This window comes from Podarcis melisellensis (assembly GCF_964234715.1).
Source record: "Podarcis melisellensis genome assembly, chromosome: 3".
Classification (NCBI taxonomy): Eukaryota; Metazoa; Chordata; class Lepidosauria; order Squamata; family Lacertidae; genus Podarcis; species Podarcis melisellensis.
Genome location: NC_138530.1, coordinates 89,500,185 through 89,527,639, shown reverse-complemented (window position 1 = coordinate 89,527,639; position 27,455 = coordinate 89,500,185). Strand labels below are relative to the sequence as shown.

General features: G+C 42.9%; 1 protein-coding gene across 9 annotated transcripts in view; it reads left to right on the top strand.

Annotated features, from left to right (window-relative positions):
* The first annotated feature begins 1,609 nt into the window (after nt 1–1,609).
* MLIP (muscular LMNA interacting protein) overlaps nt 1,610–27,455 on the top strand; it is a 56,955-nt gene continuing 31,109 nt past the window's right edge. For 2 of the 9 annotated variants that reach the window (XM_081906075.1, XM_081906072.1), the window contains exons 1-4: nt 1,622–1,883; nt 18,822–18,902; nt 22,866–23,009; nt 24,903–25,253. In XM_081906075.1, coding sequence (XP_081762201.1) covers nt 1,818–1,883; nt 18,822–18,902; nt 22,866–23,009; nt 24,903–25,253 — 642 coding nt within the window. In that variant the 5' untranslated portion in view covers nt 1,622–1,817. Of the gene's footprint in view, nt 1,884–18,821; nt 18,903–22,865; nt 23,010–24,902; nt 25,254–27,455 lie in introns of all 9 variants that reach the window. The other 7 variants (XM_081906078.1, XM_081906077.1, XM_081906076.1 and 4 more) reach the window with 7 other exon arrangements.

The window sequence follows — 27,455 nt, the reverse complement described above, 5'->3', positions numbered from 1 at the left end:
TGGCCTGAAAATCGAGATGAGTGCCGCACCCCATAGTTGCCTTTGACAGGACTTAACCATCCAGGGGTCCTTTACTTAAAATACTACCATATTCTCATTAAATATCCAACAGTGCCCATCCTCACAAACAAGGTCCTGATATATGTTTTCTCAGAAGTAACTCATATTCAAAGGTCTGCTTCTCTCTGCAATTGGCCTTTTAATTAGCATTGTCCTCCTTTCACCTTACTTTGAAATAGCATCTGCTTCTCGTCTTCTAACTGGCAGGTTTCCATTTTCATGGTGTTCCTGAAATTTATTGATCTATTTCTATTCCCTGCAAGTGTGTGTGCGCACACGTGACCCTTTAATTAATAATTTCCTTTTTACAAGAGAGTGAAAAAAATTTTTGGTCAGACTGCCATTTTGCAATGAGTACTCTGCTCTTTCAGTACAGTTAAAAGACACCTGAAACAAAAATTCTGAAAATTGTGGCTACTTTAAGAAATTGTACGTGCTTCTCCTTTCAGGTATTGCACTGGTATCATGCAGTTGCAATGAATAATGGGACATTTCAATTAGCTAATTCATTTGTGAGTGAATGAATAGCATATCTGCCTATCTAGCCAAAAATTCAAATATAAGACACTTTGGGACTAGAACTTTGGGAAATTTTAATTACTTTGGTTCAGTTCTCCATCACTTTTATATCCACTTCAAATGACTCTTTTGATAGCTGCCTCACTTGAAGTTGTAATCAACACATTTCCATAGATTTCACGCAACTTCCCCCCAATAAAGAGAGTGGAAAGTTTTGCATATTGCTTGATTGTAATAATGCCTGAGTGCACTTGCTTGCATCATACTGTAAGATGTGGAGCAAACTTTACCATCTACCTCACTGAGCAATGTGGCCATAATGATTCCCGGCACAGCTTTGGAAATTATCAAAAAATATTCCCACATGTTCCGTGGCGTCAAGTGTTATGGAGAACCTGCTGTTAGGAAAAGAGTCTGAAGCAGGCAACTCTTTTGAACCTGCCCTGTCGATGATGATGGTGTCTGAGTAGGGGTGCCAACTTGAATAAAATATTGGGGGGGGGGTTAAACAGGTAAGCCCCACCCTGCATAATCAGTCACATGATGTAGCACACACACACCATTTGAATGACAATGCCCATCAACTTGGGGGGGGGTCCTAGCTCCCTCAAATATTTTATTGGGGGTTTTTGCTTTTTAGAAGCTGCCCCCGAGGACAGCACCAAATTCAAAACATAGTTTGGATGTTTGAACAATTTAAGTGAAAAACTGCTGCTGAATACTCTTTTCCCTTAACAAAGCTCTTAAGCCAGATCCCCAAACTAGATTTTGAGCTTTAAATAACAATTTGGACTGTTCTTCTAGGAAAAGTATGTCTTAGGTGTTTGATGTCCCTCTGGGCTGCAGCCAAAGATTACCCAGGGAGGTGGCATTTTGTTGTCTGAACTTCTATTGCAGACTTGTAGCTCTGAGGTCCTTCCTGTTTCATCAGGGAATCCTTAAGCAGAGTTCATTTCACGATCCCCAGGTAATCAAAATTGTGTGGTGCTGATAGTGCCGAATGCTAACCAGCTTTTTTGATGCCAGCCTGGCATTTATTGTTATCTGAAGCTAGTTGCTTGCCTTCCCTCCAGGGTTCTATTTGTGAATTTTCTACGTCTATAAATGGAAACCCTAGCTAACAAGAAATTATCGCCTGGGCAGCCTGATACAGTTCTGTCTCACAACTTGAGTATGTGATGTGGTAGGGTGTCTAAGGCACAGCTTTGTGGGATCTGAATCCCTTCTCTTCCTTGGAAATGGAGTTAGGAAAGCACAAACCAGAAGCTTCAACAAGAAACACTTTGTGGAATGAGAAGCTAAAGGTAACAAGTGGTTTACCTTAAAATAAGGGGGTGGTTTGGAGTTGTTGAGGACATGGAAGAAATGCAAAGTACGGCAGCTCTTGCATGGCTGAGACGTTCCAGTTACTATTTTGATACTTCCTCGAGTCAGTGACCTTGAAGATTAACAGGTTCAATAACAGTGTGTAGAATTTAATTCTGCTGTTATCTCTCATTTGGAATGATGGGGGTGGTGTTACAGACGTTTCAGTACTGTGGAGTTGCCTGTTAAAATGATAAAGCTATAGATCTGCTCCTGTATCTTGTGAAGTATTCTGTATATATTTTAACAAGTCTTTCAACACGGTGCATGCTTTCCACTATGTGTCCAATACTGCATAAGGCAGAGAAGAATCCAAAATCCCCCAGATTTGCTTTTGTTTACAGTATATGTTGACTTAGATTCCGGGGTGATAAATGGAATTTGCTTGTGCCAAATTTGTTTTCCCGGTAGCACGAAAGGGCTGCGTTATTCTTGACCCTGGGAATGGGTAAGCTGTGTTGCCTGTCGCTTCCACCGAATGATGAATTAGAAATTGCATCGCGTTCTTGAGAAGGAAAGCGATACAATTGAGGGATCAGTTTTGTTGCCTTCTCCTAATTCACTGTGAGAATTGCTAGTTTTTACTTTGCTGGCTTTGACTTGGAACTTCCCCCAAATGCCAGTGAAAGAAATAAAATCATTTGTGGACAACAGTGCAAACATTTTATTCTACTCAAGGAGTCTTTGTCTGAGGCCCTGTTAGTCTCAACCCTTCACCTAGAGATTATTTTCTCCATTATCATGGGGTGTTTTTGTGCTACATTATTTAAGTTCCGACACAGAGATGTGTTCACCTAGTAACCTAGGGACAAGGCCACTGCCACCCTCAGGCTGGACCTAGAACCTTCTTTAGAATTAGTGTTTACTTGATGTAGGCGTACCTGTCAATACCCGGACCTGTTGGTATGCTGCAGTAAATTGTATACATAGAGTTCCATAATATATACAAATTTATCAGTTCATTTTCTCTATCTTTTATACAAAACTACTATACATCATTATGAACATACCGGTACATACAATGCTGTTACCTAGATTTTACTATGTCGTGTTATATAATTTTCTTTCCTACATATTAAAAAATGCAGCTCTATATGTAAGTCCACCTATTTTTCCAACCTTGCAATAATATCTTTCTTTAATACTTTCATTCTGAATTTTAAAGCAAAAATAGGACTTTAAGCTGTGCAACGAAGTCCAACATTTATTTTCCCATTTTGCTGCAGTAGGTACTTCCATTTTTATTTTCAGTTTAAGGGCTAGCAACCTATTTGCCGCTGAAAGCAAAAATGAAACACTATGTCAACTGCCTCTTTACATCCAACTTTTAAAAATAATAATATAGTGGTACCTCTGGTTGTGAACGTGATCTGTTCCGGAGGCCCGTTCGCAACATGAAAAGCCCGCAACCTGAAGCGCCATATTTGTGCAGGTGCACACCACGATTTGGCGCTTCTGCGCGAGTGGTGAAACCCAGAAGTAACCCTTTCTGGTACTTCCGGGTCACCGCCGGATGCAACTTGAAAGAACGTAACACTTGGCTTCCGCAAGATCTGGCCCTGAAAGACACACGTCCCAGTTTTCCTTTGGGGCATGTTGGTGGGCATGCTTCATGCATCTAAAAAAGTGGCCTTGAGTCCACAAAAACGATACCATCATAAATTGGTTGTTTTTTAAGGTACCTAGGATATAAACCTCACCAGACACAATGAGACGTACTTCTGGGTAAGCCTGCAAAAGACTGTACTGTGAAAAGCTTAGGAAATGAATGTTCATTTGAAGCTTCCTTCCCATTTCTCCTCAGTTGTACTGTTCTCCAGGACCTCTTCCAGGCCAGTTGCAATTGCCTTGCTTTCTCCTTCACAGCTTATTTGATGATGTGAATGAAGACATGAAGTAACAGTGGGATTAGCAACTTGCCCCTTCATCAAAAGCGTGTAAATAATTGTTTTTGGAAGACCAGGCACAGATCCACTACATCTCTATGCGCAAGAGGGAAAATGTAATGGGGAGCCTCAGTGCTTTAGCTGGTTTTCTTCAGGACTGTGACTGCAAGTTTCTCATTCTTTCTCTTCTCAGGAAGGAGAGGCAGGCAGACAGAGTGCCCTGTCTGGTAAAGGGCATTAGCCATAGCACTGCTTGTATTTTCCTCCCCAAAGACTTCCTCACCTTTTAATGTGCCCTTTCGTTTAAAAGTACTCTATGTTACCGCTACAGCTGCTGCGTCAGTGCTTCAGCTTTGCCCTACCTGAATATTTTGTCATTTCCCTGGCCCAGCGAGAGGTGGGAGATGATTGATACGAAGGGGTAGGATCAAAGGCAAACGGACTTGCAAGCCCCGCATCTTTAGTGTGACATTTGTTACATACAGTACATGCAGTAAACATATTTTCCATCTTCGCTTTGCACTGAATTTCACGTACCTAAATATGTCAGGCTCCCTTTGCCAATATAATATCCACAGGGAGAAATTGAAATAGATTCTTGCGGGAGATAAGATTACCGTCTGGCACCTCAGTCCAAAACATTTTCACGATGGCATGAGATGTTGGGCGTCCCCACAACACGCGGCTAGCTTCATGTTTTGAGATGTTACACTGGTGTGAGAGCTTATCAATGAATTTCCTTCCCTTCTCTTTATTCGCCTTTACTTAAAAGAACATTTATAAGCTGCCAATTCATCAAGAATCATGGCTATGTACATGAAGACGTTGTAAGAGTAAAAAATGCAGAACCAAATGACCACTGGCTCCTATTAATTCTCTTTAAAAAATGGTTGGCGAAATGTTTGTGACAGGTGTCAAGATGACAGAATTGTAGGTGCCCGACTTCAACATTACTTGATGCCCCTGCGCTAAAAAGCCCGAGTTCATGTAGAAACTAATGGAATATCACTTACTGTAACTGCAAGACAGTCAGAAGAGCTTCTCCAGATGATTTCAATGATGAGAGCAGAAGTCTGCTATAGTGCAAGGATTCCCAAGCTGTGGTCTATGGGCCACCAGTGGCCTGTGAGCTTCATTCAGGTGGTCCACAGCATGTTGGTGGATTTGTGATTGAAGATGGCACATATATTGCATTAGATAGTCATATCCATTTTTAATTGTATTTCTTGGCCATAGATTCATAGAATTGTAGAGTTGGAAGGGACCGTGAGGGTCATCCAGTCCAACTCCTTTATTACTTCTTTTATTTATTATATTATATTGTATTACAATTTGAATCTGAACACACTCAAATGCAATCTTTAAGAAACGATCTATGAAACACACTTGAAACTCCCACAACACCTAGTTCAGCACATTGCGATTGCTACAAGAGGCAGAAAAATCAATCGGTGGTCCACCAGTACTGTACCACCAGCAATTTCAGGTGGTCCATGGGGGAAAATCTTTGGAAGCTGCCGTAATAAGTGTATTCTAACCACATAGCTGTTGCAGAAAATCTGTGGACTGATGTGATTTTACTCTTGAATCTTCGCAGAATAGCAGACCCATGGATTAAGTTGTGAGAACTTGTAATTTGTGGCACTTGGATGGTTTTGCGGGGACAGGCGGAGTCCCCAGATCCCGCGCGGTCCCCCCCGTCATGTGGAATAACGACTCAAGACAATGTGCTATGGGATTAAATTGGCCACAACTTTATTAAATTTCAAATGTGGGTAGACCTTGGCTCAGGCATTGGGCGTTCTCCCTCCCCAGTCCCCAGCTGGGGACCTAGGGAGCATCAGGGTTATCTAGTGTGGGGGGGGGATGGGCCGGCTCTGGAGAACATATGTTCAAGCAGAGATAGCCGCCCCCATTACGCCGCCGCCACAGGAGAGAGCAATGACGACCTTTCAACATACGATCAAAGCCTCCCTTCAGAAACCTCTTTAACGGGGAACCGTGGTATCGCCGCCGCAAAGAGGAAGATGGACTAAAGGATGCCGCCCAAGGCCTGATACCGCCAAAGTTGTGACGTTTTGCTATGGGAAAGGCGAAACCTGCCAATGCAGGGAAATTCCTTTCCGGCCCTTTAATAGCGACCTTAGCGTAGCAGCGCCCGCATACCTGTGAAGAAAAGTTAACCTGCAAAACCTGTGAAGAAAAGTTAACCTGCAAAATAAGACATTAACTGAGGGTGGGTAGGGTGGGAGAAGCTCTGGAGCCAAGTGAGGATTCCCAGGTAAGATCCTCCCTCTATTGTGTGGGCAGGTAATCCCTCCCCTACCTGGCCTGGTCTCCTTGGCAACGCTTCCCCCAGGTGGGATTGGACAACTGACTGAGGTAGGCGGAGACCTCCAGGTATCCCACCTGAGGGAAGGCAAAGCCAAGCCTATGCTGTTGGAGCCGCTCCAGATCTAGGGGCTGCGCGCGTCCATGCAAAGGGTGCCCCCCGTTTTAAGCGGGGAGCGGTCATTGCTCATCACAGGTGACTAAGTGTGTAGCTACTTATGAGTCTGCAGTAAGTAGTCTAATTTAAGACTGAATTTCAAGGTAGCTGCAGTACTTCTGAGATCAGCACCAAGCAATAGATTTGAATTCAGAGTACTTCACAATCTGGATCTTGTTATATAATACAGCTTTATAAGATGGACGGGACTTCCGGGATAGCGCGATCCGGTAATGGCGGATTCCCTCCGAGCTCCGGAGGGAATCGGCTCCGCAGAGGACGGGTCTTGCCGTGCCGGCGACACGGGGGCCCTCAAAAACCGCAGGCGCTGAAGCCTGCGGACTTGGTGACTCGGTGGGCACCTTAAACGCCCTCCCCAACCCGCGAAGAGCCTTTTTAAAGGCTGCGGAGTGGACTGGGGTGCGGCGCGGTGCTGAGAGTCCATCGCTACCTCGGCGGAGCGAAGCCGCGAGCCATGGCCGGAGAGCGCTGTCTTCCTTCCTGAAATTTGGACTGAAACAAAGAACCCGTGAGTAAAATGAAAATTCGACACTAAAATTTTACCTTTGATTGGAGTACGACCGGGGGATGTGCTAAAAGGAAGTCCACACTCCCCCCCCCCCACAAAAAGATTCAAGCAAGGAGAGGAGCACTAAGGTGGAAAGACTTTTGTGTTTAGAAAAACAACTTGCACGAAATGGATTAAAAGTTATTGTGCTGGAGAGGAAAGAAGAATATTAGAAGCTTTTGTGTAATCCCCCCCCCATTCTGGACCCGGGAGTGTCCTGCGTGTGAGCCTGAGAAAAAAAAAGAGAAAGTTTGACAGCTGTCAAAAGAGCTGTTAAACGGACGATTAGAGGCTGGAACTGTGATATTTAGAAATTTCTCTTTGGATTAAAGGTGACATATTGTATCTGAACTGATTGGAAACAAAGTATTTTGAACAACAAAGTAACGAATTGCTGGAAAAGAACTATTAGACTGGCAATCCCCCTGGAGGGAACAAAGGATACTGCAATGGCTGCAGAAGGAAAATTATGGGCAGAGATAGAAAGGATGTTTTTTCTCGTGGGAACTTTACAAGAGCAGACTGCAGATATGAGTAAACAACTTGTGACCTTGAATCTGAAATTGAGCAACTCTGCTGACGATACAAAGTTGGAAAAAAACCTGGCAGCCGGAAAAGAAGAGACAGCTTTGGAAATGGGGGGAAAAGAAGAAGAAGAAGAAGGAGAGGATGTTCAGATGGAAAGCACCAACCAAAAGTCTGCAGCTTTAGGAAACAAAGGAACTGAAGAAGAGGACCAGTGGACCGTAAATCTGCAAAAGGAGAGAAGGACAAAGGAAGAAGCCCCTGGAATATCTGGAATACTGGAATACAAAAAAACAAATAAACATGATTGGGACTTCTTCCTCAAGTTCGAATATGGGAGACTGGCAGATCCATGGCAGCAATTGCTATTGACTGATTCGGTGGAAGGAAAGAACAAGTATGATTGGGACCTTTTCTTTAAGACTGAACATGGGAGATTGGCAGATCCTTGGCAGCAATTGCTACTGACTTTGGTGGAAGGAAAGAAGATGGAACTTGGGACACAACTCCTTCGAGAACTGAAGGCCAATAAGCAACAAAACAGATGGAGAAAGACTAACTGGGGCTTGAGAGCCTCGGATGTGAGAAATCCGGGCTGAAACTGTTCTTTTAGAATAGTGATATGGGAAGGGACAGAAACCGGGCCAGGGAGGGAGGGGGAGAGTAGAATAGTAAAAATTTATGATTTTTGTTCTTTTTAATTTTGATATGGATTGTTTAATAAAAAGGGAGGATTTCGTGGGAGAGAGGGTAGGACGACCTTAGAGAAAGGAGCTAATGTGTAAAAATAGGATAAGTAAACTTGAGCCCAACAAGAGATGTTAAATATTAAGAACAGAGGACAAAAATATAATAGAGAGAAGAGGAAATAACTTGCTGAATTAACTATTGAAATTGGAATGGGGGAAGGAGAGATGTGGGGAAGTCAAGGAAAGAGGGCAATGAACATTATATATGTTTTGTTTTGTGTTTTGTGTTTGTGTGTGTGTATGTCTATAAAATGTGAAAACTCAATAAAAAATATTTAAAAAAAAATATAAAAAAAAATACAGCTTTATAAGATGATTCCTGACTGTTTCCACTTGATGGAGCTTGAAGCATTACAGAGTCATCTGAACGAGAGACTGACATTAGATAAAGGCTTTTAATGCCAGTCTCTGATTATCAGTACAGCAACAATGATGTTGACTTTCCTTACAGAAAGACGTTTCAGAATGCCATAGACACTCCTGACTTGCTTTGATTAATCATTCTCTTACTATCTGTTGGCAGCTTAGTCAACTTCTGTTGGCAGCTTGGTCAACTTCACTGATAGATGTGTCACAACTTGATTCATTAAGGGCTAGAGGCAAATGTATCTTATTTCTTTCTGGTAGTTGGGTAGGACAAGGTACACTGACCTCAAGTAGCACCACACTCCTTGGCTGAAGGAGAAGTCAAAGTTCACTGCCTTTCAGTTCAAACTGAACATCCCCAGGTTGTGCAAATGATAGATAGGAATGAATGCTGTTTATTTTGGACCAGGGTGTTTATTGCAAGGTGCTCTGCTAAGTGGGAAGCTCACACTGAAAGTAAACTGAGACATCTTGATAGCATTCCTTGCTAAAAGTGATGGACTGGATTTTTGTGGTGCTTTCTCAGGAAGAGATGGGCAAGCCCAGCTTTACATCTGAACATTAGCTGACTGATGAAAAGGAAAAGGAGGAGCCTGGGGAAGAGGATATGGGAAAGTCTGGAATATGTGGTGATAAGTGAATTCTGGAAACCAGCCCTGCTGCTGTAAAATGCTGGTAATTTCAAAAACTGCCTCATTCACCTGAGACTTATGCTTCCAGTGTCTTATCCAAGGAGGGAAATCACGTAGGCATGGGCATCAAATTCACATGGAGCACACATCACTCTCAACTCTTTGGACTTCACCCTGGATATGGGAAAAAACTTTACACATACCCTGCACCTTCCAAAGCTACTTGTTAATTACAGTGGTACCTCGGGTTACATACAGTTCAGGTTACATACGCTTCAGGTTACAGACTCCGCTAGCCCAGAAATAGTACCTCGGGTTAAGAACTTTGTTTCAGGATGAGAACAGAAATAGTGCTCTGGCGGCCCGGCGGCAGTGGGAGGCCCTATTAGCTAAAGTGGTGCTTCAGGTTAAGAACAGTTTCAGGTTAAGAACGGACCTCCGGAACAAATTAAGTACTTAACCCGAGGTACCACTGTACTTACATAACTGATTTTCTTCAAAGCAACACATTTTTACAAAAGCAAATTAAATACTTTGGACTTCAATCCAGTGAATCTGATTGGTATTCACAATTGTTTTCAGTCCATAAATTATGTGTACTTGACGACTCCTACCCTCCAATCTGCACTGAATCTTCTTTTTAATGTGGCCTAATGTCAGAATAATGCAGTTAATTATGTAGAATTTTACCACCATGGGCAGAATGGAAATCGATGCCATCTTACATTCCTAACTGAGATTGAGCAACGATTTGCAAAGAATCTCTGCTTCAAACCAGTCAACTGTCCCAACAGCAAGCTGGCCTCACCATGCATCCAAATGGTATATAAGCTGTGATATTTTAATTGATTAATATACCACTTAATCAAAGGGCTCATTAAAACGGTAGATAAAATACAGCTAAAACCTACAAAACTATTTTTTTAAAAAAACCCCAAATATACATAAAATCTTTCAAACACAGATAACACCAGTAAAACTTTTAAAACAAATGTAGGTAGCTATGCTATGTTTGAGTAAGGTTGCTGAACTAGAAAGGTTTTCTCCAGTTGTCTAAAACAAGGTAACAAAGACACGGAACTTGTGGAATTTAGTAAATTTCATCCTGTTGATTATCTTACTAGTTTAAATCATAATTAGTAGTTAAAGGGGGCAGAAACACACATGCATCACACAGATATTCTGTCTGTTTTCCCTTTCCCTTCCAGCAATGAAGTTGGTTTATTGGTTAAAATTAGTAAGGTAGAAGCCTAGCCCTGCCTTGATGTCATCTGTATGACTCATCAACAGGATAGCATGTTAACCCTCCACTGTAGGGTGTGGTACTCTAAGAATAGTGACAGAACTTGACTCCAGCATCAACAGCTATTACATGACTGTCTCTAAGTTGACTGAACTGTCACAGTGGCAGCACTGAGGAGAGAAAGAAGAAGAAAAGACTTGCATATCAATAGTGTGTGTGGGGGGGGGAATGAAAAGGAAATACAAAACAGAGCTCTTCCTGTCCTCAGTGGAGAACATTATAATGTTAACTCTATGGCAGTATCCACAGGACCTTGGGAATTATAGTTCTGCACAGAGGGCAAGGAATCTCTAACAGAATTCTTGACATCCTTAGCATTTTGTAAAAAAAGTGAAAGTTGGTTAGCTCTTGGGGGGCAAGTTATTGAGCCTTTTAAAAAAAAGTTTTGGAGTGTGACTTCCTACTCTGCAGGATACTCCATTCCACCCCAGACCCTGTGATCACCACCTGAGGACCTTCTTTGTTTCTCCCCTCTGAGAGAAGACTGGAGGGTGGAAACATGAGAGACTTTTCTGAGATGGTTCCCCACTTGTGGAACACCTCCCCCTCAGGAGGCTTGCCTGGCGCCTTCATTACAGATCTTTAGGTGCCAGGCAAAAACATTCCTCTTCTCGTCCTTTGGCTAATTAAACAACCTATGGCCTTTAAAACTGAGTTTGTGAGGGGTATTATTTTTGTTTGATACTATGATATGCATTTATGTGTTCTTATATTGTAAATGACTCTGTGATCCTTGGATGAAGGGTGGAAGAGAAACTAACAACAACAACACATAAGAAACAAGCAGGGATTAAAGATCTACATTGGGAACAACTGTCTCTATATATCTTGCTGCCCGAGGCTGTTACCTCACCTTGCTTCATAGATGGGGTGGCCCTGAGTTTAGTTGCCTTTTATACATGGAGTGGGGCATCATATTATCCATTACCAGCAAAATATATTGGAGATGCTTACTTTTATACAACTTCAGTTGAGACCTAGGTTGCTTCCAAGCATGTGCTCAGCTCTAGAATTTGTTTTCAGGATCAAAACTCATCTCACTCCATGCTTGGTTTCCCTCTCAGTTGTCTTACTTTTTGGCAATTCCCCCTCCCCCGAGGCTTTTGATGTTGTTAAATGGATATGAGTAAAACTAAAAATCCACCTCTTGCTGATCTACTGCAAATCACCTCCAAGATCTACCAGTAGATCACAATTTTCCTTCTTCTGAGCTTTGGGAAAGCAGACAGACTGTTAGAATTAGCATATAAAATGTATTCAGAAATTGGCCATGGCTTCCTGTGAAAATAATGTTTCCTTGTATACAGTATTGATTATCCCTGGAGTACAGCTGGGTTGACTCTAAGCCTGCATGTGAGACAATTACAAAGCCCCCAGCCTTGCCTCCATTTTCAGATGTTAATCTAAAGTTACTCCCTTCCATTTTAATAACTTTTACTGCTGGATTCCAAATTCCTCCTCATTGAATTACAGATTTTATAGTGGCCTATTTAACATCACTGACACAGCTCACATGATTTTAGAAAATGGCCAGACTGGGGTAGAAAAGAGTAAACAATCTCCAGCAACTCAGCTGTAGAATAATAATAAGATTTTAAATTAGAATCAGTTGGCTACTTTAAACTGAGGAATAGAATGGGCATATGCTTTCCTGTTACATCAGTTCATATTAATGTTTTAAAACTTTCCAAATGTGTTGTTACCCTCTTGCCTCTTGTAAATGAAATAAAAGAGCTACAGAAAGCAGAGGAACATTTAACAATGTCTCGGTCCAGAGATGCTTTACAGATGAAGTCTCTGATGTACATATAGTGTCCCTTACTTACAAGACTCCAGTCGTACCTCAGAAGTCAAATGCCTTCAAGTCGAACATTTTGGCTCCCAAATGCTGCAAGCCTGGAAATGAGTGTGAACATTCTTTGGAACCCGAACGTCCAACGCGGGTTCCACAGCTTCTGATTGGCTGCAGGAGCTTCCTGCAGCCAAGAGAAGCCGTGCCTTGGTTTCCAAACGTTTGGGAAGTTGAACAGACTTCTGGAGCAGATTCCATTCGACTTCCGAGATACTACTGTATTCTCATTCATTTTAGTTGATGGGAAAGCTCTGTGAGCCTATCATTTGGGTGCAAAAGTCTCCTCTATGCATCTTTGTATTATTGAACTTGCACACGGAGTTTGTAGCAAAACAGCACCCTTTATGACAATGCACATAAGGGAGGTGTCAGAAGGTTTGGGGGATTCACAAATTGTGCAGACGTATAAAATATTCAATGGGGGAAGAAACCCTAATGGAGTCAAAACAGCAGAAGAGGCCCAATAAGGACTAAGGCTGTGTACACACACCAGAGTTTAGTGCACTCTGCATGTTGGTTTGTTCCTTTTCAGTTTTGTACACATGATGTCAAGCTCAATCCAAATATATCCTGTTTGATTCTATGAGTTGCTGAGTTTTGTTTTTTCACGAGCTAGGGTTGATTCAAAGAGAGATTTTAAAATGAAATGAATTTACACTTCAACCCACATATGTGTGATGTGCATGTGAACAGTACGTTTTTCCAGTGGTTGTCCCCTACTCTGGTGACATTGCAGTGAGTGTACACCACAGTGGAGCATTCCACTTCCTTTCTGTGTCAACTTAGTTTCTACTTTACCAGTGGGGTGCTGGCAGAGATTTACATTTAAACAATTAAAAGGGGGGAGAATAACATTGTTTTCTGAAAGTCTAGTATATTGGAAAATTTGTACCTCAAGATATATATATATATTAATGGCTGTGCAGAGAAATACCTGCATGCATGTACACAATGACTACTTACCCAGTCCTGGGGTGGGTGGCAGTTGCGGCCTGTCACAACGGGTCATGACCTCCAGGAGCAACGGTGGGATAGGTGACCAACAGTTTGGAAATCCTCATTCTGGACGCAGAGTAGGATGATAGTTCTTGTCAGTCCCAATTTTAAATCCTGGGTCTTGGGGGCAGGCCTTGGTCCCATGATCGACCCTGTCATGCCTGCCTCCACTAGGAGACTAAGGAGGGATACAAACCCAATGCTTAAGCCAAATCCTATCTACTTCTGGAATCAATAAAGTTGTGGCCAATGTCAAATCTGAGAACGTTGTCCTTGTTCAGTTTGCTCACCTTAGACCAGGCCTTGCTGCCGGGGGAGGGGTCACTGCGAATGGGACCACAATGGGGCATGGAAATGCTAATTGAGGGAGGGAGCGGAGAAAACCGCTGTGAGCTACTTGCAAAGTGATGTGAACAGATGCAGTGTTGTGAGAAACCCAGAGTCCCAGTAAGGACAACAGAATGCTGAATGGTTGTTCAGAGGGGGGAAGCGGAAAACTGAGGAGTGGAGGAAATGATACTTCTGATAGGGTGAAAAGAAGGACAGAGTTCCCACCCTTTTAATGCTTGTATTAAAAAAAGGGAATTTCAGCTGGAGCAGCTTACATGATAAGCTGCTGGAATTGCACCGCAAAGGTGGAGGAGCCCTGCCCTCTTCACTGGGGAGAATGCCAAATGGGTGAGCCCAGAGAAGACGGCCGGTGGCGGTGTTGCTACTGTGGTTGTTAAGGTGATGGCTCTTTCTAGCACCCAGGATAAACACTGAGCTAAAGCTGTGTGACATTTTTAGCTGAAAATGTTTTTGGTTTCCCACTGAGGCAGTTGTCAATTATTTGTGCTAAGTGGATCTATCCCAGAGGGACTAATTACGCTGCTCTTTTCTCAGACATAACTGGTAAATGCAGGTTCATGGTATTCCCTTGTTAGATGTGTAAAAAAAAAAGAGGGGGGGAGATGTTCCAAAAAAACTTCGGGAAATAGAAAAGAAGCCTGGATGATTGCCTTGGAGAGTTAAGTGACAGCTTTTCCTTTGATCTTTCTCTTGTTTCTAAAAGCTCCTGATTTGATGTAGGTACTGTGCTGTTAACAGAGGTCATTAAGATAAAGGTCCTCTTCACATGTTCAACCAGCTGTGTGGGAAATGCTTGCTGCTGGTGCTGTGTACAACCAACCTCATAACTATCTTGCACCTGATTGGCAGCCCTCCAGAAGGGAAGTTGCTGATTGGCTAGGAAAACCATATGTGAGCTGCTCTTCCCACATGGATGCTTTACACACAGAGACACACAGGAGCAATACTGTGATAGCACTGGTGGAAATAAGCTCCCTGAAGGCTGGGTGAATGTGTGAAGCTGAACAATAAGCTCTCAAAACCTTGGGTTCTCAGCTCCCCTAAAACAGGAATAGAGAATCTATGGCCCTCCAGATGTTGTTGGGCAATAAACTCATTTAGATTATCTGAGGGCATTCTACTCATGGCACCAGATCCTACAGAATATCATAGGGCAGTGATATGAAAATAGGCTTTTTTCTGCTTTTGTTCCTGTACTATGGAATACTCTTCCCTCAGCCATGTATAAAATGGCAATCACCAGTTGCTTCAGACATCTTGTAGAGATATATCTGTTTGCTCAGGCTTTCCTTGACCTAGAAGATTGAACCATGTTTGAATCCCTTGAATTCCTAATTTGTTTTTATATGCTGATATGCTGCTGTTTTATTGGTTTTGGGTTGTATTTTTGTTCTAATGACGCCAGTGGTTTTTATATGGCACAATGCTTACAGATTTGTAAAACATGAAGCGGTTTATCAATGCTTTTAAGTAAAACAAGCATCTGACCATTCACCATACTGGTTGGGGCTGGTGGAAGTTAGAGTCCAACAACATCTGGGCAACCAGATGTTTCTTATCCAAGATTAGCATCCTGTAATCAGCTCCTCATCCCCCAAACCAGTTGCTTGTCTGAATGGAACCAGTAACATTTGACCAATTGGCTCTGGGACACAGCTATTATTTATGGTGTTTTTGAAAAGCAGGTAAAACATGGATTTCTAATAAGTGATAGAGCATTAGTCCTTGGTCCAGTCTCTTGGTCCAGTCCCTGACAGCATCACCAGGTAGGGCTGGAAAACAATTTCGGCCTAAAAAACAGAAGACCTGCTTCCATAAGTGTACTGTAGTCAATACTGAGCTAGGTAGACCATCAGTCCGAATCAGTAGAAGGCATTTTCCTGTTTTCTTAAGTAGAGACCTGAGTGAGAACTGTCTCAGTGTATTTGAATCAGAGATCTTGTTATAAAACATTTTAAATTGTCTTAGCAATTATGTTATCATAATGGCAATTTTATAATTTTATAAATATATCATGAAGAATAAGATATTTTATTATAGCGTCTTGCATTACTTTCAAAACTGCATTTTTCTCTTGTGTAGTTTCCTTGAAGCCAGCTAGGCGAGACACTTTAGAGCCATAATTTTAACCATCAGCTTATTTGGAGTCTGATACACTGTAGCATAATCTTTGTAGAAGTGTTTCGATTTGGAGCAATTTTCTTTAAAAACACCAAGATGACTTTGCTAGGCACTATTTTTTTTACTTTACAATCACTCGGGTTTTGCTACAGTAAAGCAGTTTTTGTGTGGCTGACTTCCATTCTGAAGGTCATTCTCAGTTTATGGCAGCACCATACACCTACACACGAATATTTTAAACCATTGTTATTCATATAAAACACACAAAGTTTTATAGGTCCAAACGAGCAAAGCAAGAATTCTGTGCCTTAAAAGAAGCAACATTCACTTGTGTTGTCTCCCTCCCTTTTCCCATTGTAGGTAAAATAAAATGCATCCTTTGTAATTTCATATGATCAGTGCTACAGACTGGTGATGTTCCAAGTATTCACTTAGGCAAAGCTGTGTGCCTTTTCTAGGTAACACGATAATCTGTGTCATTATCTGTAGAGCTGTCATCATGTGTGAGCAACAAGCAGGTGGCACTTGAATCCTTCAGCGGAATAAAAATATATAATAGAATAGGTTTCAAGACAATGAATCCACTTAGTCCTAGAGGTCTAATGTGGCTTTGGCTATGATATGCCTCCTGATGTTGCTGAACTACAACTCCCATCAGCCCAGACCACAGGCCACAATGGCTGGGATAGATGGATGTTGGAGTCCCAGTGCATAGGAATGGCCACCGGGCCACTATCTCTGTCCTACGAGTAAGTTTAAGAATTAAACGTTGTGGCCTGTTTTATAGGGTTGCCATACATCTGGGACGCGGGTGGCGCTGTGGGTTAAACCACAGAGCCTAGGACTTGCCGATCAGAAGGTCGGTGGTTCGAATCCCCGCGATGGGGTGAACTCCTGTTGCTCGGTCCCTGCTCCTGCCAACCTAGCAGTTCAAAAGCATGTCAAAGTGCAAGTAGATAAATAGGTACCACTCCGGCGGGAAGGTAAATGGCATTTCCATGTGCTGCTCTGGTTCGCCAGAAGGGGCTTAGTCATGCTGGCCACATGACCCGGAAGCTGTATGCCGTCTCCCTCGGCCAATAAAGCAAGATGAGCGCCGCAACCCCAGAGTCGGCCACAACTGGATCTAATGGTCAGGGGCCCCTTTACCTTTACCTATACGTCTGGGAAATCACAGACATGTCCTTGGGGGCAGCATGCCCGTGGGGGGATTTTAAAATTTAAAATGGAATGTCAGGTTTTTTGGGGGGGTTATTCATTTTTTTAATTTTTTTTTGCTTGGGCTTGGGCTCGGGTGTGGGTGGCGTGGGTTGCTCTGCATGCCACAGAAGCTGCCAACCCGAGCCAGAAAAAGAGGTGCATGGGTTCAGTGGCCCCGTGTGCCTTTTTCCCTGGCTCAGGCCAGCAGCGCCTCGGGCTGCCATCTTTTTTGCTCTTCAAGATATAGCAACCCTACTGTTTGGAAGACCAGCATAGGATTTTACCATTTGCAATAAAGTGCTCCTGATCTTCTTTGAAAATCAATGCATCCATCATTTTCTTTTAAACTGTCACCTCTTAAATTATATCCCATTGAATGACGATAACTTTTTTCCCCCAGTGAAATGTTCAGAAATCTATCTTCCTCATCTCATAGGATGCTTAAGTGCTTTTACAAAATTATCCATAAAACCTTCTGCTTGAACAAACAAATAAATGAATTTCTGCATTGTAAAAGTCCTAACATCTATTCTCTTCTCTCATTTTGCTATTCTGAAGTATTTTCCATTATAGGTAAAATGCATTCTTAGTAGTTCAGTATGATAAATGACTTTTTGATGTTTCAAATAGTCACTTAGGCAAAGTGCCTAGCTTTTTTAGGTAACACAATATTCTGTCCCATTGCAGAGCTGCTACGTGCAAGCAGTGAGCAGATAGAACTTTAATATTTAAAAAAATTGAAAGGAAATAAAAGGATAGATTTTAAAACTTTCACAATACAGAACATTCAAGTGCTGTCTAAGTATGTTTCATTCGATTTATTTGTTCACCAGAATTTTTTTATGGATAACTCTGTGAAAGCCCTTAAGCCTTCTATGGACTGAAATATGTCAATTGCTGAATATTTAAACCAAGAAAGATTGGTTAGCATCATTCAATGGGATACAATTTAAGAAGCAATACTTAAAAAGAAAACCATTTTTGCACTATCTTGCAAAGATAATCATAAGCGCCTTATTGCAAATGTTAAAAGAGAGGACTACAAAATACTGGGATTAAAACAGGACACAACTTTCATTTGACTCCAAAACTTATTACTGTGGCTCTTTAGATATTGTTGTCTCCAATTCCAATCACTCCCTGCTATCATGGCCTGTGGTCTGGGATGATGGGAAGAAGAAGAAGAGTTTGGATGTGATATCCCTTTTTATCACTACCCTAAGGAGTCTTAAAGCGGCTAACAATCTCCTTTTCCTTCCTCCCCCACAACAAACACTTTGTGAGGTGAGTGAGGCTGAAAGACTTCAGAGAAGCGTGACTGGCCCAAGGTCACCCAGCAGCTGCATGTGGAGGAGCAGAGACACGAACCCGGTTCACCAGATTACGAGTCTACCGCTCTTAACCACTACACCACACTGGGAGTTCAATAACACCAGGAGGGATACTATAACCAAAGCCACATCAAACCTCCAGGAATAAGTGGATTCATTGTATTCTATATAATGGATCCAGCATATTTAATATTGGGAAAATAAAGGTTTTAATTATCTTAAGTTTCATATAAATATCTTGCCCAGTGAAAATCTTTTGCTGACACCTCTGGCCCATGACATTAGGAAGCAGCCATTTTGCCTTTAACAATGTCACATTTTAGCAACTGGATGCAGCTGAACAAGCTGAGCCTTTGTGTCCCAAATTCTTCCTATGCCCACACAAACTGCCTACTCCTAGAATATCCCATTAATGGAATCTCTAGCTAGAAATATATTAATTCTCTAAGACACAGGCATAAATCTACAGCATTACTTTATTTGGTTCCCCCCCTCCCTCTTGTAAATAGCAACCCATACAACATGAAGAACAGACTGAGGCAAGAAATGTGAGAGACAGTTCCTCCTTTAATTTCCTTTACAGAGAACAGGTATGAAGTCTTTTTGGATGTAATGGCCTATTGTATATTTTAAAAAAAACATTCTAGGACTTGAACACTGCTGTAGGTATAATGCTGTTCTGCTAGGATGTTAAATTTTTAAATCATTGTATTGGTACTCCTGGTATAAATGTTTCATGTTTAAGATGGAAATCCCCATAGCATAGCTAGAGGAAGCAAGCCCCTTTTGAACTCACAGGGGCTTGCTTCCAGGTAGATAGGCTCAAGATGAGGCTTTAAATGTTGTGCTGGTTTTATGCAGTGGGTTCTGAAGACAGATTGTTATTTTGGATGCCTGTTCACATGCTACCCATTTGCAGATGCAGATAAGTCCGTTCACCCCTTTTGGTGCAGTAGCATTGCAGGATGGCAAAGGCTTTACTAGAGCCCTGAGGGGCGAACTGGAACAGTAGTGCCCTTCCTGATAAGTGGTGGGGGCTTATCAGGAACTGGATCCTGGCCTGCACCCTGCTTTGGCTAATGTGGATGCAGGCTGGGGACTTGGGCTGTGCCAGGGGGCAGAGCCGACGGAGCAGGTAGGCTTCCTTCGGATCTGCCCCTTGTCCATTTAAGCAGCCCACCCCTGAGGCACTACCTGTTTGTTCCTTCACCGGATTTTCCCCCTGCCAACCCACCCTCAGTTTAAGCTTATAGTCAATGACTTTGCTGTGGCTACGGTGGTCACCGTTCTTTAAGGGGGCCAGGTAGGAATTTCCCCACTGGGCTAATTGCCACTGACCCGGTGGTTTTGCCTACCTCATAGCAATCGCCACAACTGGTTGAGCATTGGGGCAATCCTTTGTTTTGGATGGAGGGGAGGTTGTAGTCTCCGCCTGCCCCGCCATCCAAATGTTGGGGTATCCCGTTAAAGGGATCCGGGGGGAGTAGCCATGTTTGTGTGCCTGGGGGTGGGGCAGGGCCGAAGGCACTCCCTCAGATGGTGCTCCCTGAGGGGGGTCACCTTATTTGATGTACGTCTTAAGAACCCCCATCTGGATTGACCACGCCTCACTTCCGGCCGGCGGGCCAGAAGTATTTTGATTGCCCCATGCCCAAGCCAAGCCTCTTTCATCTGTATTCAATAAAGTTGTGGCCTGTTTTGACCCCAACCCCAGCCTCATTGGTCTCTTATTTGCATTGGTTGGGGTAGGGGAACCTGATGCCTGGTCCTGCAAAGCGACTCCTTTTGCTCCTCATCTAGCATGGAAGTACACACCAGTGAGCATCTGAAAGAGGGAGGGAAGCCTCTGTGGTGACTATGCGGGGCCAAATATGTGGACCGCGAAGCTTAAACTGATTCCCTATGTCTGCGCCACGTGTTGCTGGCTAGAACACCCCGCAGTTCCGGATGGTGAGGCTTTGTGGGAATTTCTTCATGCTCCAGATAACCCCAAATGAGAGTGATCTGAATGAACCCGTAAAAACGTAAAATTGTAGCATGTGGGCCTGATAGATTTGTGAAATCCTTAGCTTGGTGCCCTCCAAGTGACTGATAGCTATGTCAGCCATTGGTACTTTCACAGAGGAGTGTGCCAAATCAATGTATTGCAGTACTAAGCAGTACTGAACTCACTCTCCTGCCTTTTCTGCCTGTATCCCTGATGTTTTAGATTAACATCTCACGCTGATGGGTGACCTGGGTTTATGTCTGTGTACACACTACCAGCTTAAAACACAGCTAGGTGGTTCTTTTCCTCAATTCAGATCAGTAATAATATTTTTTTATTTATATGTTGCCCATCTGACTGAGTTGCCCTGACCACTCTGGGTGGCAGTATGTGCACGGCCTATATTTCAAGAAATGTGGTGTTCTCTAATTTACCACAGGACTGCTATTGAGTTCCCCTGTGTTTACAAATTTGTGATAGACTGTTGCCACACATGTCCTGCCCCATATATATATATTTTAACAAGTGCTACGGAGGCCAAGCATTTTTATTGCTTTCTGTACACAGACAAGCAAACACAAGAATTATATAATATCTGTGGGACAACTCTCTCCACATAATTAGTGGTTAGAAGGACTCAGTTTTAGTATAACACATCTTGAAAGCCTGTGGGTGTTCTATAATCAGCAGTTCTCTTCATGAAAAGTTTCTTGATCATGCTGAGTATTTTAAAAATTAAAAAAAAAATCAGTTTTGGGCCATAGAGTATTCTTCTGCTAAACTGCATAGGAATGTTGAGTTGGCTCTGGCTATGTAGCCTCAACTGTAAAACTGCATTCTTCTAACAAGGTAATGAAAGCATCTAACTGAAGGCTTTATTTGCTGGGGGAGAGCCTGGCTTAACATTTTCCAATATGCCAGTGGTTAAACTGATGAGATACTTTAAAATGAGTCATATGTCTCTCTTGTAAAATGGTGCTGCTAATTGCAAAAGCATGGAGTGAATCCTTTCTATCTGTTTAATGTGCTTATAAAACGGAGTATTCCCACTGGAAGCATAAATGCTGATCTGATTATGACACCACCCCCACAATTGAAACTTTAGATTGACTAGTAAAATCCTGTGGTGTGTGCCGCAGGAAAAGGGAGCGGAGAGAGAGAGAGAGAGAAAGTATTGTGGCCTGCTTGAACTGTTCCATCTCCATTTACTTGCTTTTCTACCTATGCTTCTAAAAGACAGACCAACAGCAACAAAAACAAACCATTACTTTTCCAGTTCACAGTAACATGGCAGGAGCTTGGTTAGTTTTCCAGGCAAGGTGTTCCTATTACAAGAGTATAAGAAGGAGATTGACAAGCTAGAACATACGCAAAGGAGGGCAACCAAGATGATCAAGGGCATGGAAACCAAGCCTGATGAGGAATGGTTGAGGGAGCTGGGTATGTTTAACTTGGAAAAGAGGAGGCTGTGAAGAGATATGACTCCCAGTGGCAAAGCTGCATGCGCTGCTACTGGGGGCAGAGAGCAGGTGGGGGTGTGGCTGGGGCACCCTGGGGGGCCATGACGTGCGCCCCGGGGGCGTGACACGCCGCCCACAAGTGCATGGTGCACATCCCAGGGGCGTGGTACGCCACCTGCGAGGGTGTGGTGCGCATTCTGGGGGCATGACGCACCACCTGTGTGCAGGGGGGTGCATGGTGCATGTCGGGGGGCACCGCGATGGCACCCTACTGGAATAGTGGTGCCGGGGGTGGTCCGCTCCCTCAGCACTCCCGTTCCTCTTCAAATATCTCAAGGGCTGTCACATGGAAGATGGAACAAACTTGTTTTCTCCTGTTCCAGAGAGTAGGACTTGAATCTATGGATTCAAATTACAAGAAAGGAGATTCCAACTAAACATCAGGAAAAACATTCTGACGGGAAGAGCTGTTTGACAGTGGAATGGACTCCCTCATAATTTTTGTGGGCTTGTTTTCAAGGCTGATTTTTTGAAACCCTGAATCTAACTTTTTAAAACACTGAGGGCTTATCCACAGTTACCTTTCCCCCCCTCTTTTCAGGCAGAGGTCTGCACTAATGCTCCATGCCCAAGCATTTGTTCTGTATATTTTGCTTTTGCCATGAGCTTTCCCTAAAAAAAAACAAAAAAACAAAAAACCCCACTCTTTTAAACTGAATTGGAGCAAACATCAAATCAGGTTTTCCAAGAGTAGCCATTTGTTCCAACTGAGCTTTAAAGAGCAGGTTTTCAAAAGGGGGGGGGGCTTGAACATGAACTTCTAAATTGTGGACCATGCCTGGAAAGAGCAGAGGAAAAGTGTGGATAAGGCCTGAGGGCAAGGGCAAATTCAGCCTGGGTTGACTAGAAAAGCTGGTATAGATGAGAAAACATGAACAGTAAAATAGTCAGAAGAGATGATCCTCACTCCAGTTCGTCAGAGAAAATATTTACCTGAAGTTAGGTCCAGTGAAATGACTGCAAGGTGGTTCAGACATGGTAATGCAGCATTACTATATGTTCTTTGTTAAATATCCTCTTCACATGCAAATATATATATTTTGTAGGTTCCTTCTGAATCTGAATTTCTGAGGTTCACTTTTGTTCCTTCGTTTGGAAGCCTTCCAACTCAGTTCTACATCGCTGATGCCACAACATTTCTTGCAGAGGGACCTGTGGATAGAAACTCTCAAGAAATTACTGGGCACAAGGTAGGGTTTTTTCCCTTTTTTATATTTTCATACTGATTTATGTTTGTGCGGAGACAGTCTTTCAAACTGTCTTGAAATAGGTTGGCTGCCATCTGCATAGGCCCTCTTTGCTTGTAATCTTTACTGTTTACAAGCAATATCAACTGTTGTTATTTTCAGATTGGATTCACTCACATGGCAGCAAACCTAGTTTTGTAATTAAAGTTTATTTGGTGCTGTAGTGCAACAGCCCCACTTTCTGACTCCGCCCCCCCCATAAAAACTGGACATTTTGTGAAAAGCAAACAGGTGGGGAAATGTACTGGAAAGTGTAGGATAACTATGATTGATTTAATGTCAAAAAAATCTCCATAATCAAATCTGATGAATGCTCAATAAATTATGGAAGTCATCTAACCCTCCCCACAAACTTTGTGCAAACAAATTATGACAAAATGCTCAACTTGTGGGTTTCCTGGAAGTGATCTTTATGTCAGCACTGCATTAATGTTTGAACCTTCTTGAAAAATGTTTTTGGCTTAAGCTGCATTATAGCTGTCCTTTGTTCTTCATCACACCTTGATGACATCACAACCAGCCAGGAGGGATAGGGAAGGCCTGCCCATTTCAGCTCACCTTTGGGAAGCATATGCAGCTCGTAAATTCTTTGGCAACCAGTCACCTGTACTCTCTTTAGTCTTGCAAAGAGTCGCTTAACAGACTTGGCTAGAGCCACTAACTTAACAGAGACAGGTTTGACCATTTGGGCATCCTCATTTTCTACAGAACCCTGTTTTACAGATCTAAAACCACAGGCTTGGAGGGTGACCCCTAAAATGACATCCATACTAATCCCAATCCTATAGCAATGTTCTGCAAGTATGCTCTGCTGGATTAAGCAGAAAGTCTTTCCAATCATGCCTCCAGTTGTGCTCTTTAAATCCCCAATGGAGGTGACCTTAAGGAGTGCCGACTCTGTTTCCCCAAGCCAATGTGTTTACACAAGAAGTTCCTAGGAGGAATTCCTGAATGAGCACAATGTGTACTAGGGTTAAGTGTACAGTCCTTAAGAGCTATTCCCTTGTGGAGTCCTACCTTGTGAAACAAGCTAAGACATTGTATTTGTTGTTTAAAATGCATGGTGCCTTGTTGGGCACAGCCTCCAGTCTCTAATTCAGGAGCCACAGCAAAGCTGTTTCTGGCATTTGAGGGGTTAATGGCCAAAATCTGCAGGACCACTGAATGGGTCCCTGTAACAAAACAATGATGCTTTGTACTAAAATGCCCACCCTTAACAAGTACAGTCAAGCTCCACGACTGCAAATTCTTTTGTTTTGTCTGCTCAGAGAATGTCCTGGTTTTGAAGTCCTTTTGTGGCTTCAATGTCTATATGGGGCTTTGCCCCAGATTTTCCCCTCTGAGGAGCGTGGGAGCCAGTCTTTTGGTTTCGTGCAGCCCACAGCCAGAACCCAGTCTCCACCGTGCCTGCTTTAAAGGGGTCTTGTAGTCCATTCTGCTTGACTGCACCTGCCTCCACCCCAGTTCCTTTATTGCTCCTAATAAAATGTGAATGATTTCTTCTGGAGTCTACCCCCCCCCCCTCACTGTTTTGGTGCTGCTTGAAAGCGACAAGTGTCTTCTCTTGTATCAGGCCATATTTATGGGAAAGTGTGTTGAGGGAAGAGGGAAGTCGCCAACAGTGGAAAGCTCATTATGTCAACAATACAAGCCCCACTTTCTTTGTCTGTGACCCTCCCCATCTTTTCTGGTGCCTGAGACGTTGGACATGTTTTCCAACGCACATGCATTAGCTTGTAGTACAAATTCTTAATTCTTTGGCTGGTAAGGAAAACGAGCTTATGAAAGTAAAACAATTGACCCAAGTCTGGTTTGTTTTTGTTATTTTTACAATAGGCCGAAGCAGTTCCTGGAGATCAGGTCATAGGAAGTGGAAACGAGGGAAACGGAGGCTTTGCCAGTTGCACAAACAGTCGCCACAAACTTTTCCAAGCCAAAGATCACAAGGCAAGCAGAGGGGAAATGGAAGGGGATGACCTCTTCAAAGCTGAATTTGTCTTCATTACGGACTCAGATGAGGACAAAAACACTCCACTAGGCAACGGATATGGACATGGAAGATCTGAGGGTCTGGATGCATCCTGTTTGTCTCCGAGTGGCGAATCCAGAGGACATCCGACAGCCCCACAGTTACCACTGCACACTGAGATCTCTTACAGTTCTGTCAGCCAACAGAAACAGTCTCAGGTATCTTGTTTTCCTAATTGTGAGCGTGCATGGGAAAGGAAATATTGCCATCTCTATGAAAACCTGTCTGTTTGTACTATACTTGGTTAGACTTGCTGTTTATTCGTTAACCTGCTCAGTTACGAATTAGTCCCTCATATTGCCTTCCATGGCTGAGAGAAGTTGCTTGTCTAGTGGAGGAGATTGATGTGGTGGTGGAAAAAGCACATGGCACTGCAACATTTTTTGTACTTTCAATGACACGTGGCAGTTATGGCAAATGGGAGTAGTCCAGCCTTCCCCAAGCTGGTATCCTTCAGGTGTTTTGGGCACCCATCAGCCCCTGCCAGCATGGCCAGAGATGGTAGGATTTATAGTCCATAATATCTGGAAATCACCACTTTGGAGAAGGTTGGTGTAGACTGTTACTATACCACTTCACCTAATGATGGCTGAAACAACACTTAACCTGAGCACACATTCTACTTAGGACTACTTTACACAGGACAAAAATCCTTTCTCTCTCTATATATATATTTGGGTAGGGGCCATTAAGGAAACAAAGGAAGGGAAGGGCTGTTGCTCAGTAGCACAGCACAGGTTTTCTATCCCACAGATCCCAGGCTCAATCTCTGCCATTTCTAGGAAACTCTGGTAAAGATTCCTATCTGAAACACTCCAGAGCCACTACCACTCAGTGTAGACTGTGCATGATGGACCAATATAAGGCAGCTTCGTAATTCATTTTGACGTAGGAAATTGCAACTCTCTTGCATGCGAATCATCATGTGTAAATTGCTTCCTAGTGTGTGCAAACAAAAAATTCACATGACTTATTTGAATATGAGATTTGCTGGCATTCTGTGTAGGCATTGAGTGAAGTGTGAAGCATCCTACAGATCAATGAACAACTGTAGCTGCTTTTAGTTTCACAGTATTACTCTGAAGCAGCCAGAACTATTCACTGGACCAAGCAGTCTGGGAATGTCATCACCAAAACTAACTTTTGCTGATAATCATGGGCTGGATACAGTGGTTCCCTTCCTCTAGTGGAAGAAGCTGGATCCAGTACCAAATCTCCAGGCTTCTTCATACATTATGTTTTTTAGATTGCTACGTTTTTTAGATACCTACGTTTATTTTTAACTGTAGACATGAAATGGTAAACGATGAATGTGGCAAGCATGTGTTGGTAAACACGGGGACTGTATTAGCCTTGTTTCAGAGCTGAGATTGGCTGCAGATCTGTCTCAAATCCATTTGGGGGGGCTGTCTAACTTGTGGCAATGTAACTTGTAAAATAAAGATTTTGAGGGGGTGGGGAATGTTTCAAATGTAGTTAGTAGACTCGTACCTTATCTGCTTTGAGATATACGTGTAAGGATTGCTTCCTATAGACCAGGTCTCTTGCATCTTGTGTCTACTTTGTTTTTTTGTTTTTGTTTTTTGGAAACCTGAGGTTCATCATTGAGAGCTGGGTGCAAAATTGGGGCTCAGCTGAGCAAACATACAGTAAGAATTAAAGGACAGGGTGCTTCTGAACACATGTCCAAGCCAAGATTTGTGATCAGCACCAGAACCAAGTGTACAATCTCTCTCTCTCTCTCTCTCTCTCTCTCTCTCTCTCTCACACACACACACACACACACACACACACACACACACCATTCCTGGTTGCCCCTTCAAAATTCATTTTTCAACAACATAATTTAGGAGCAGAACAGCTTTGTGGTTGTTCCTAATGTCAAAAACTCTTGCTGATTTACTGAAAATCAATACCCCTCACCACCCCAGTTAAAGGTCATAGGTTGTTTAAATAATTAAAGGCCTGGGAGAAGATAAATGTTTTTGCCTGGTGCCTAAAGATATGCAATGAAGGCACCAGGTGAGACTCCCTGGGGAGAGCATTCTGCAAGTGGGGACCACCACAGGCCTCTTGTGGAGGAGGCACACAAAGAAGGGCCTCTGGTGATGATCACTGGGTCCAGGGTTAGTTCATATGGGAAGAGGTGGTCCTTAAGGTGTTACGGTTCTGAGCTGTTTAAGACTTTCTATGTCAAAAACAGCACTTTGAATTGGGCCCAGAAATTAATTGGCAGCCAGTGCCATTGGGCCAGGATAGGCGTCATATGCTCAAACCATCTTTCAACAGTGAGCAACCTGCCCACTGAACTCTGCACCAAACTATCTTCAGATGCAACCCCACGTTTAACGCAGTAATCT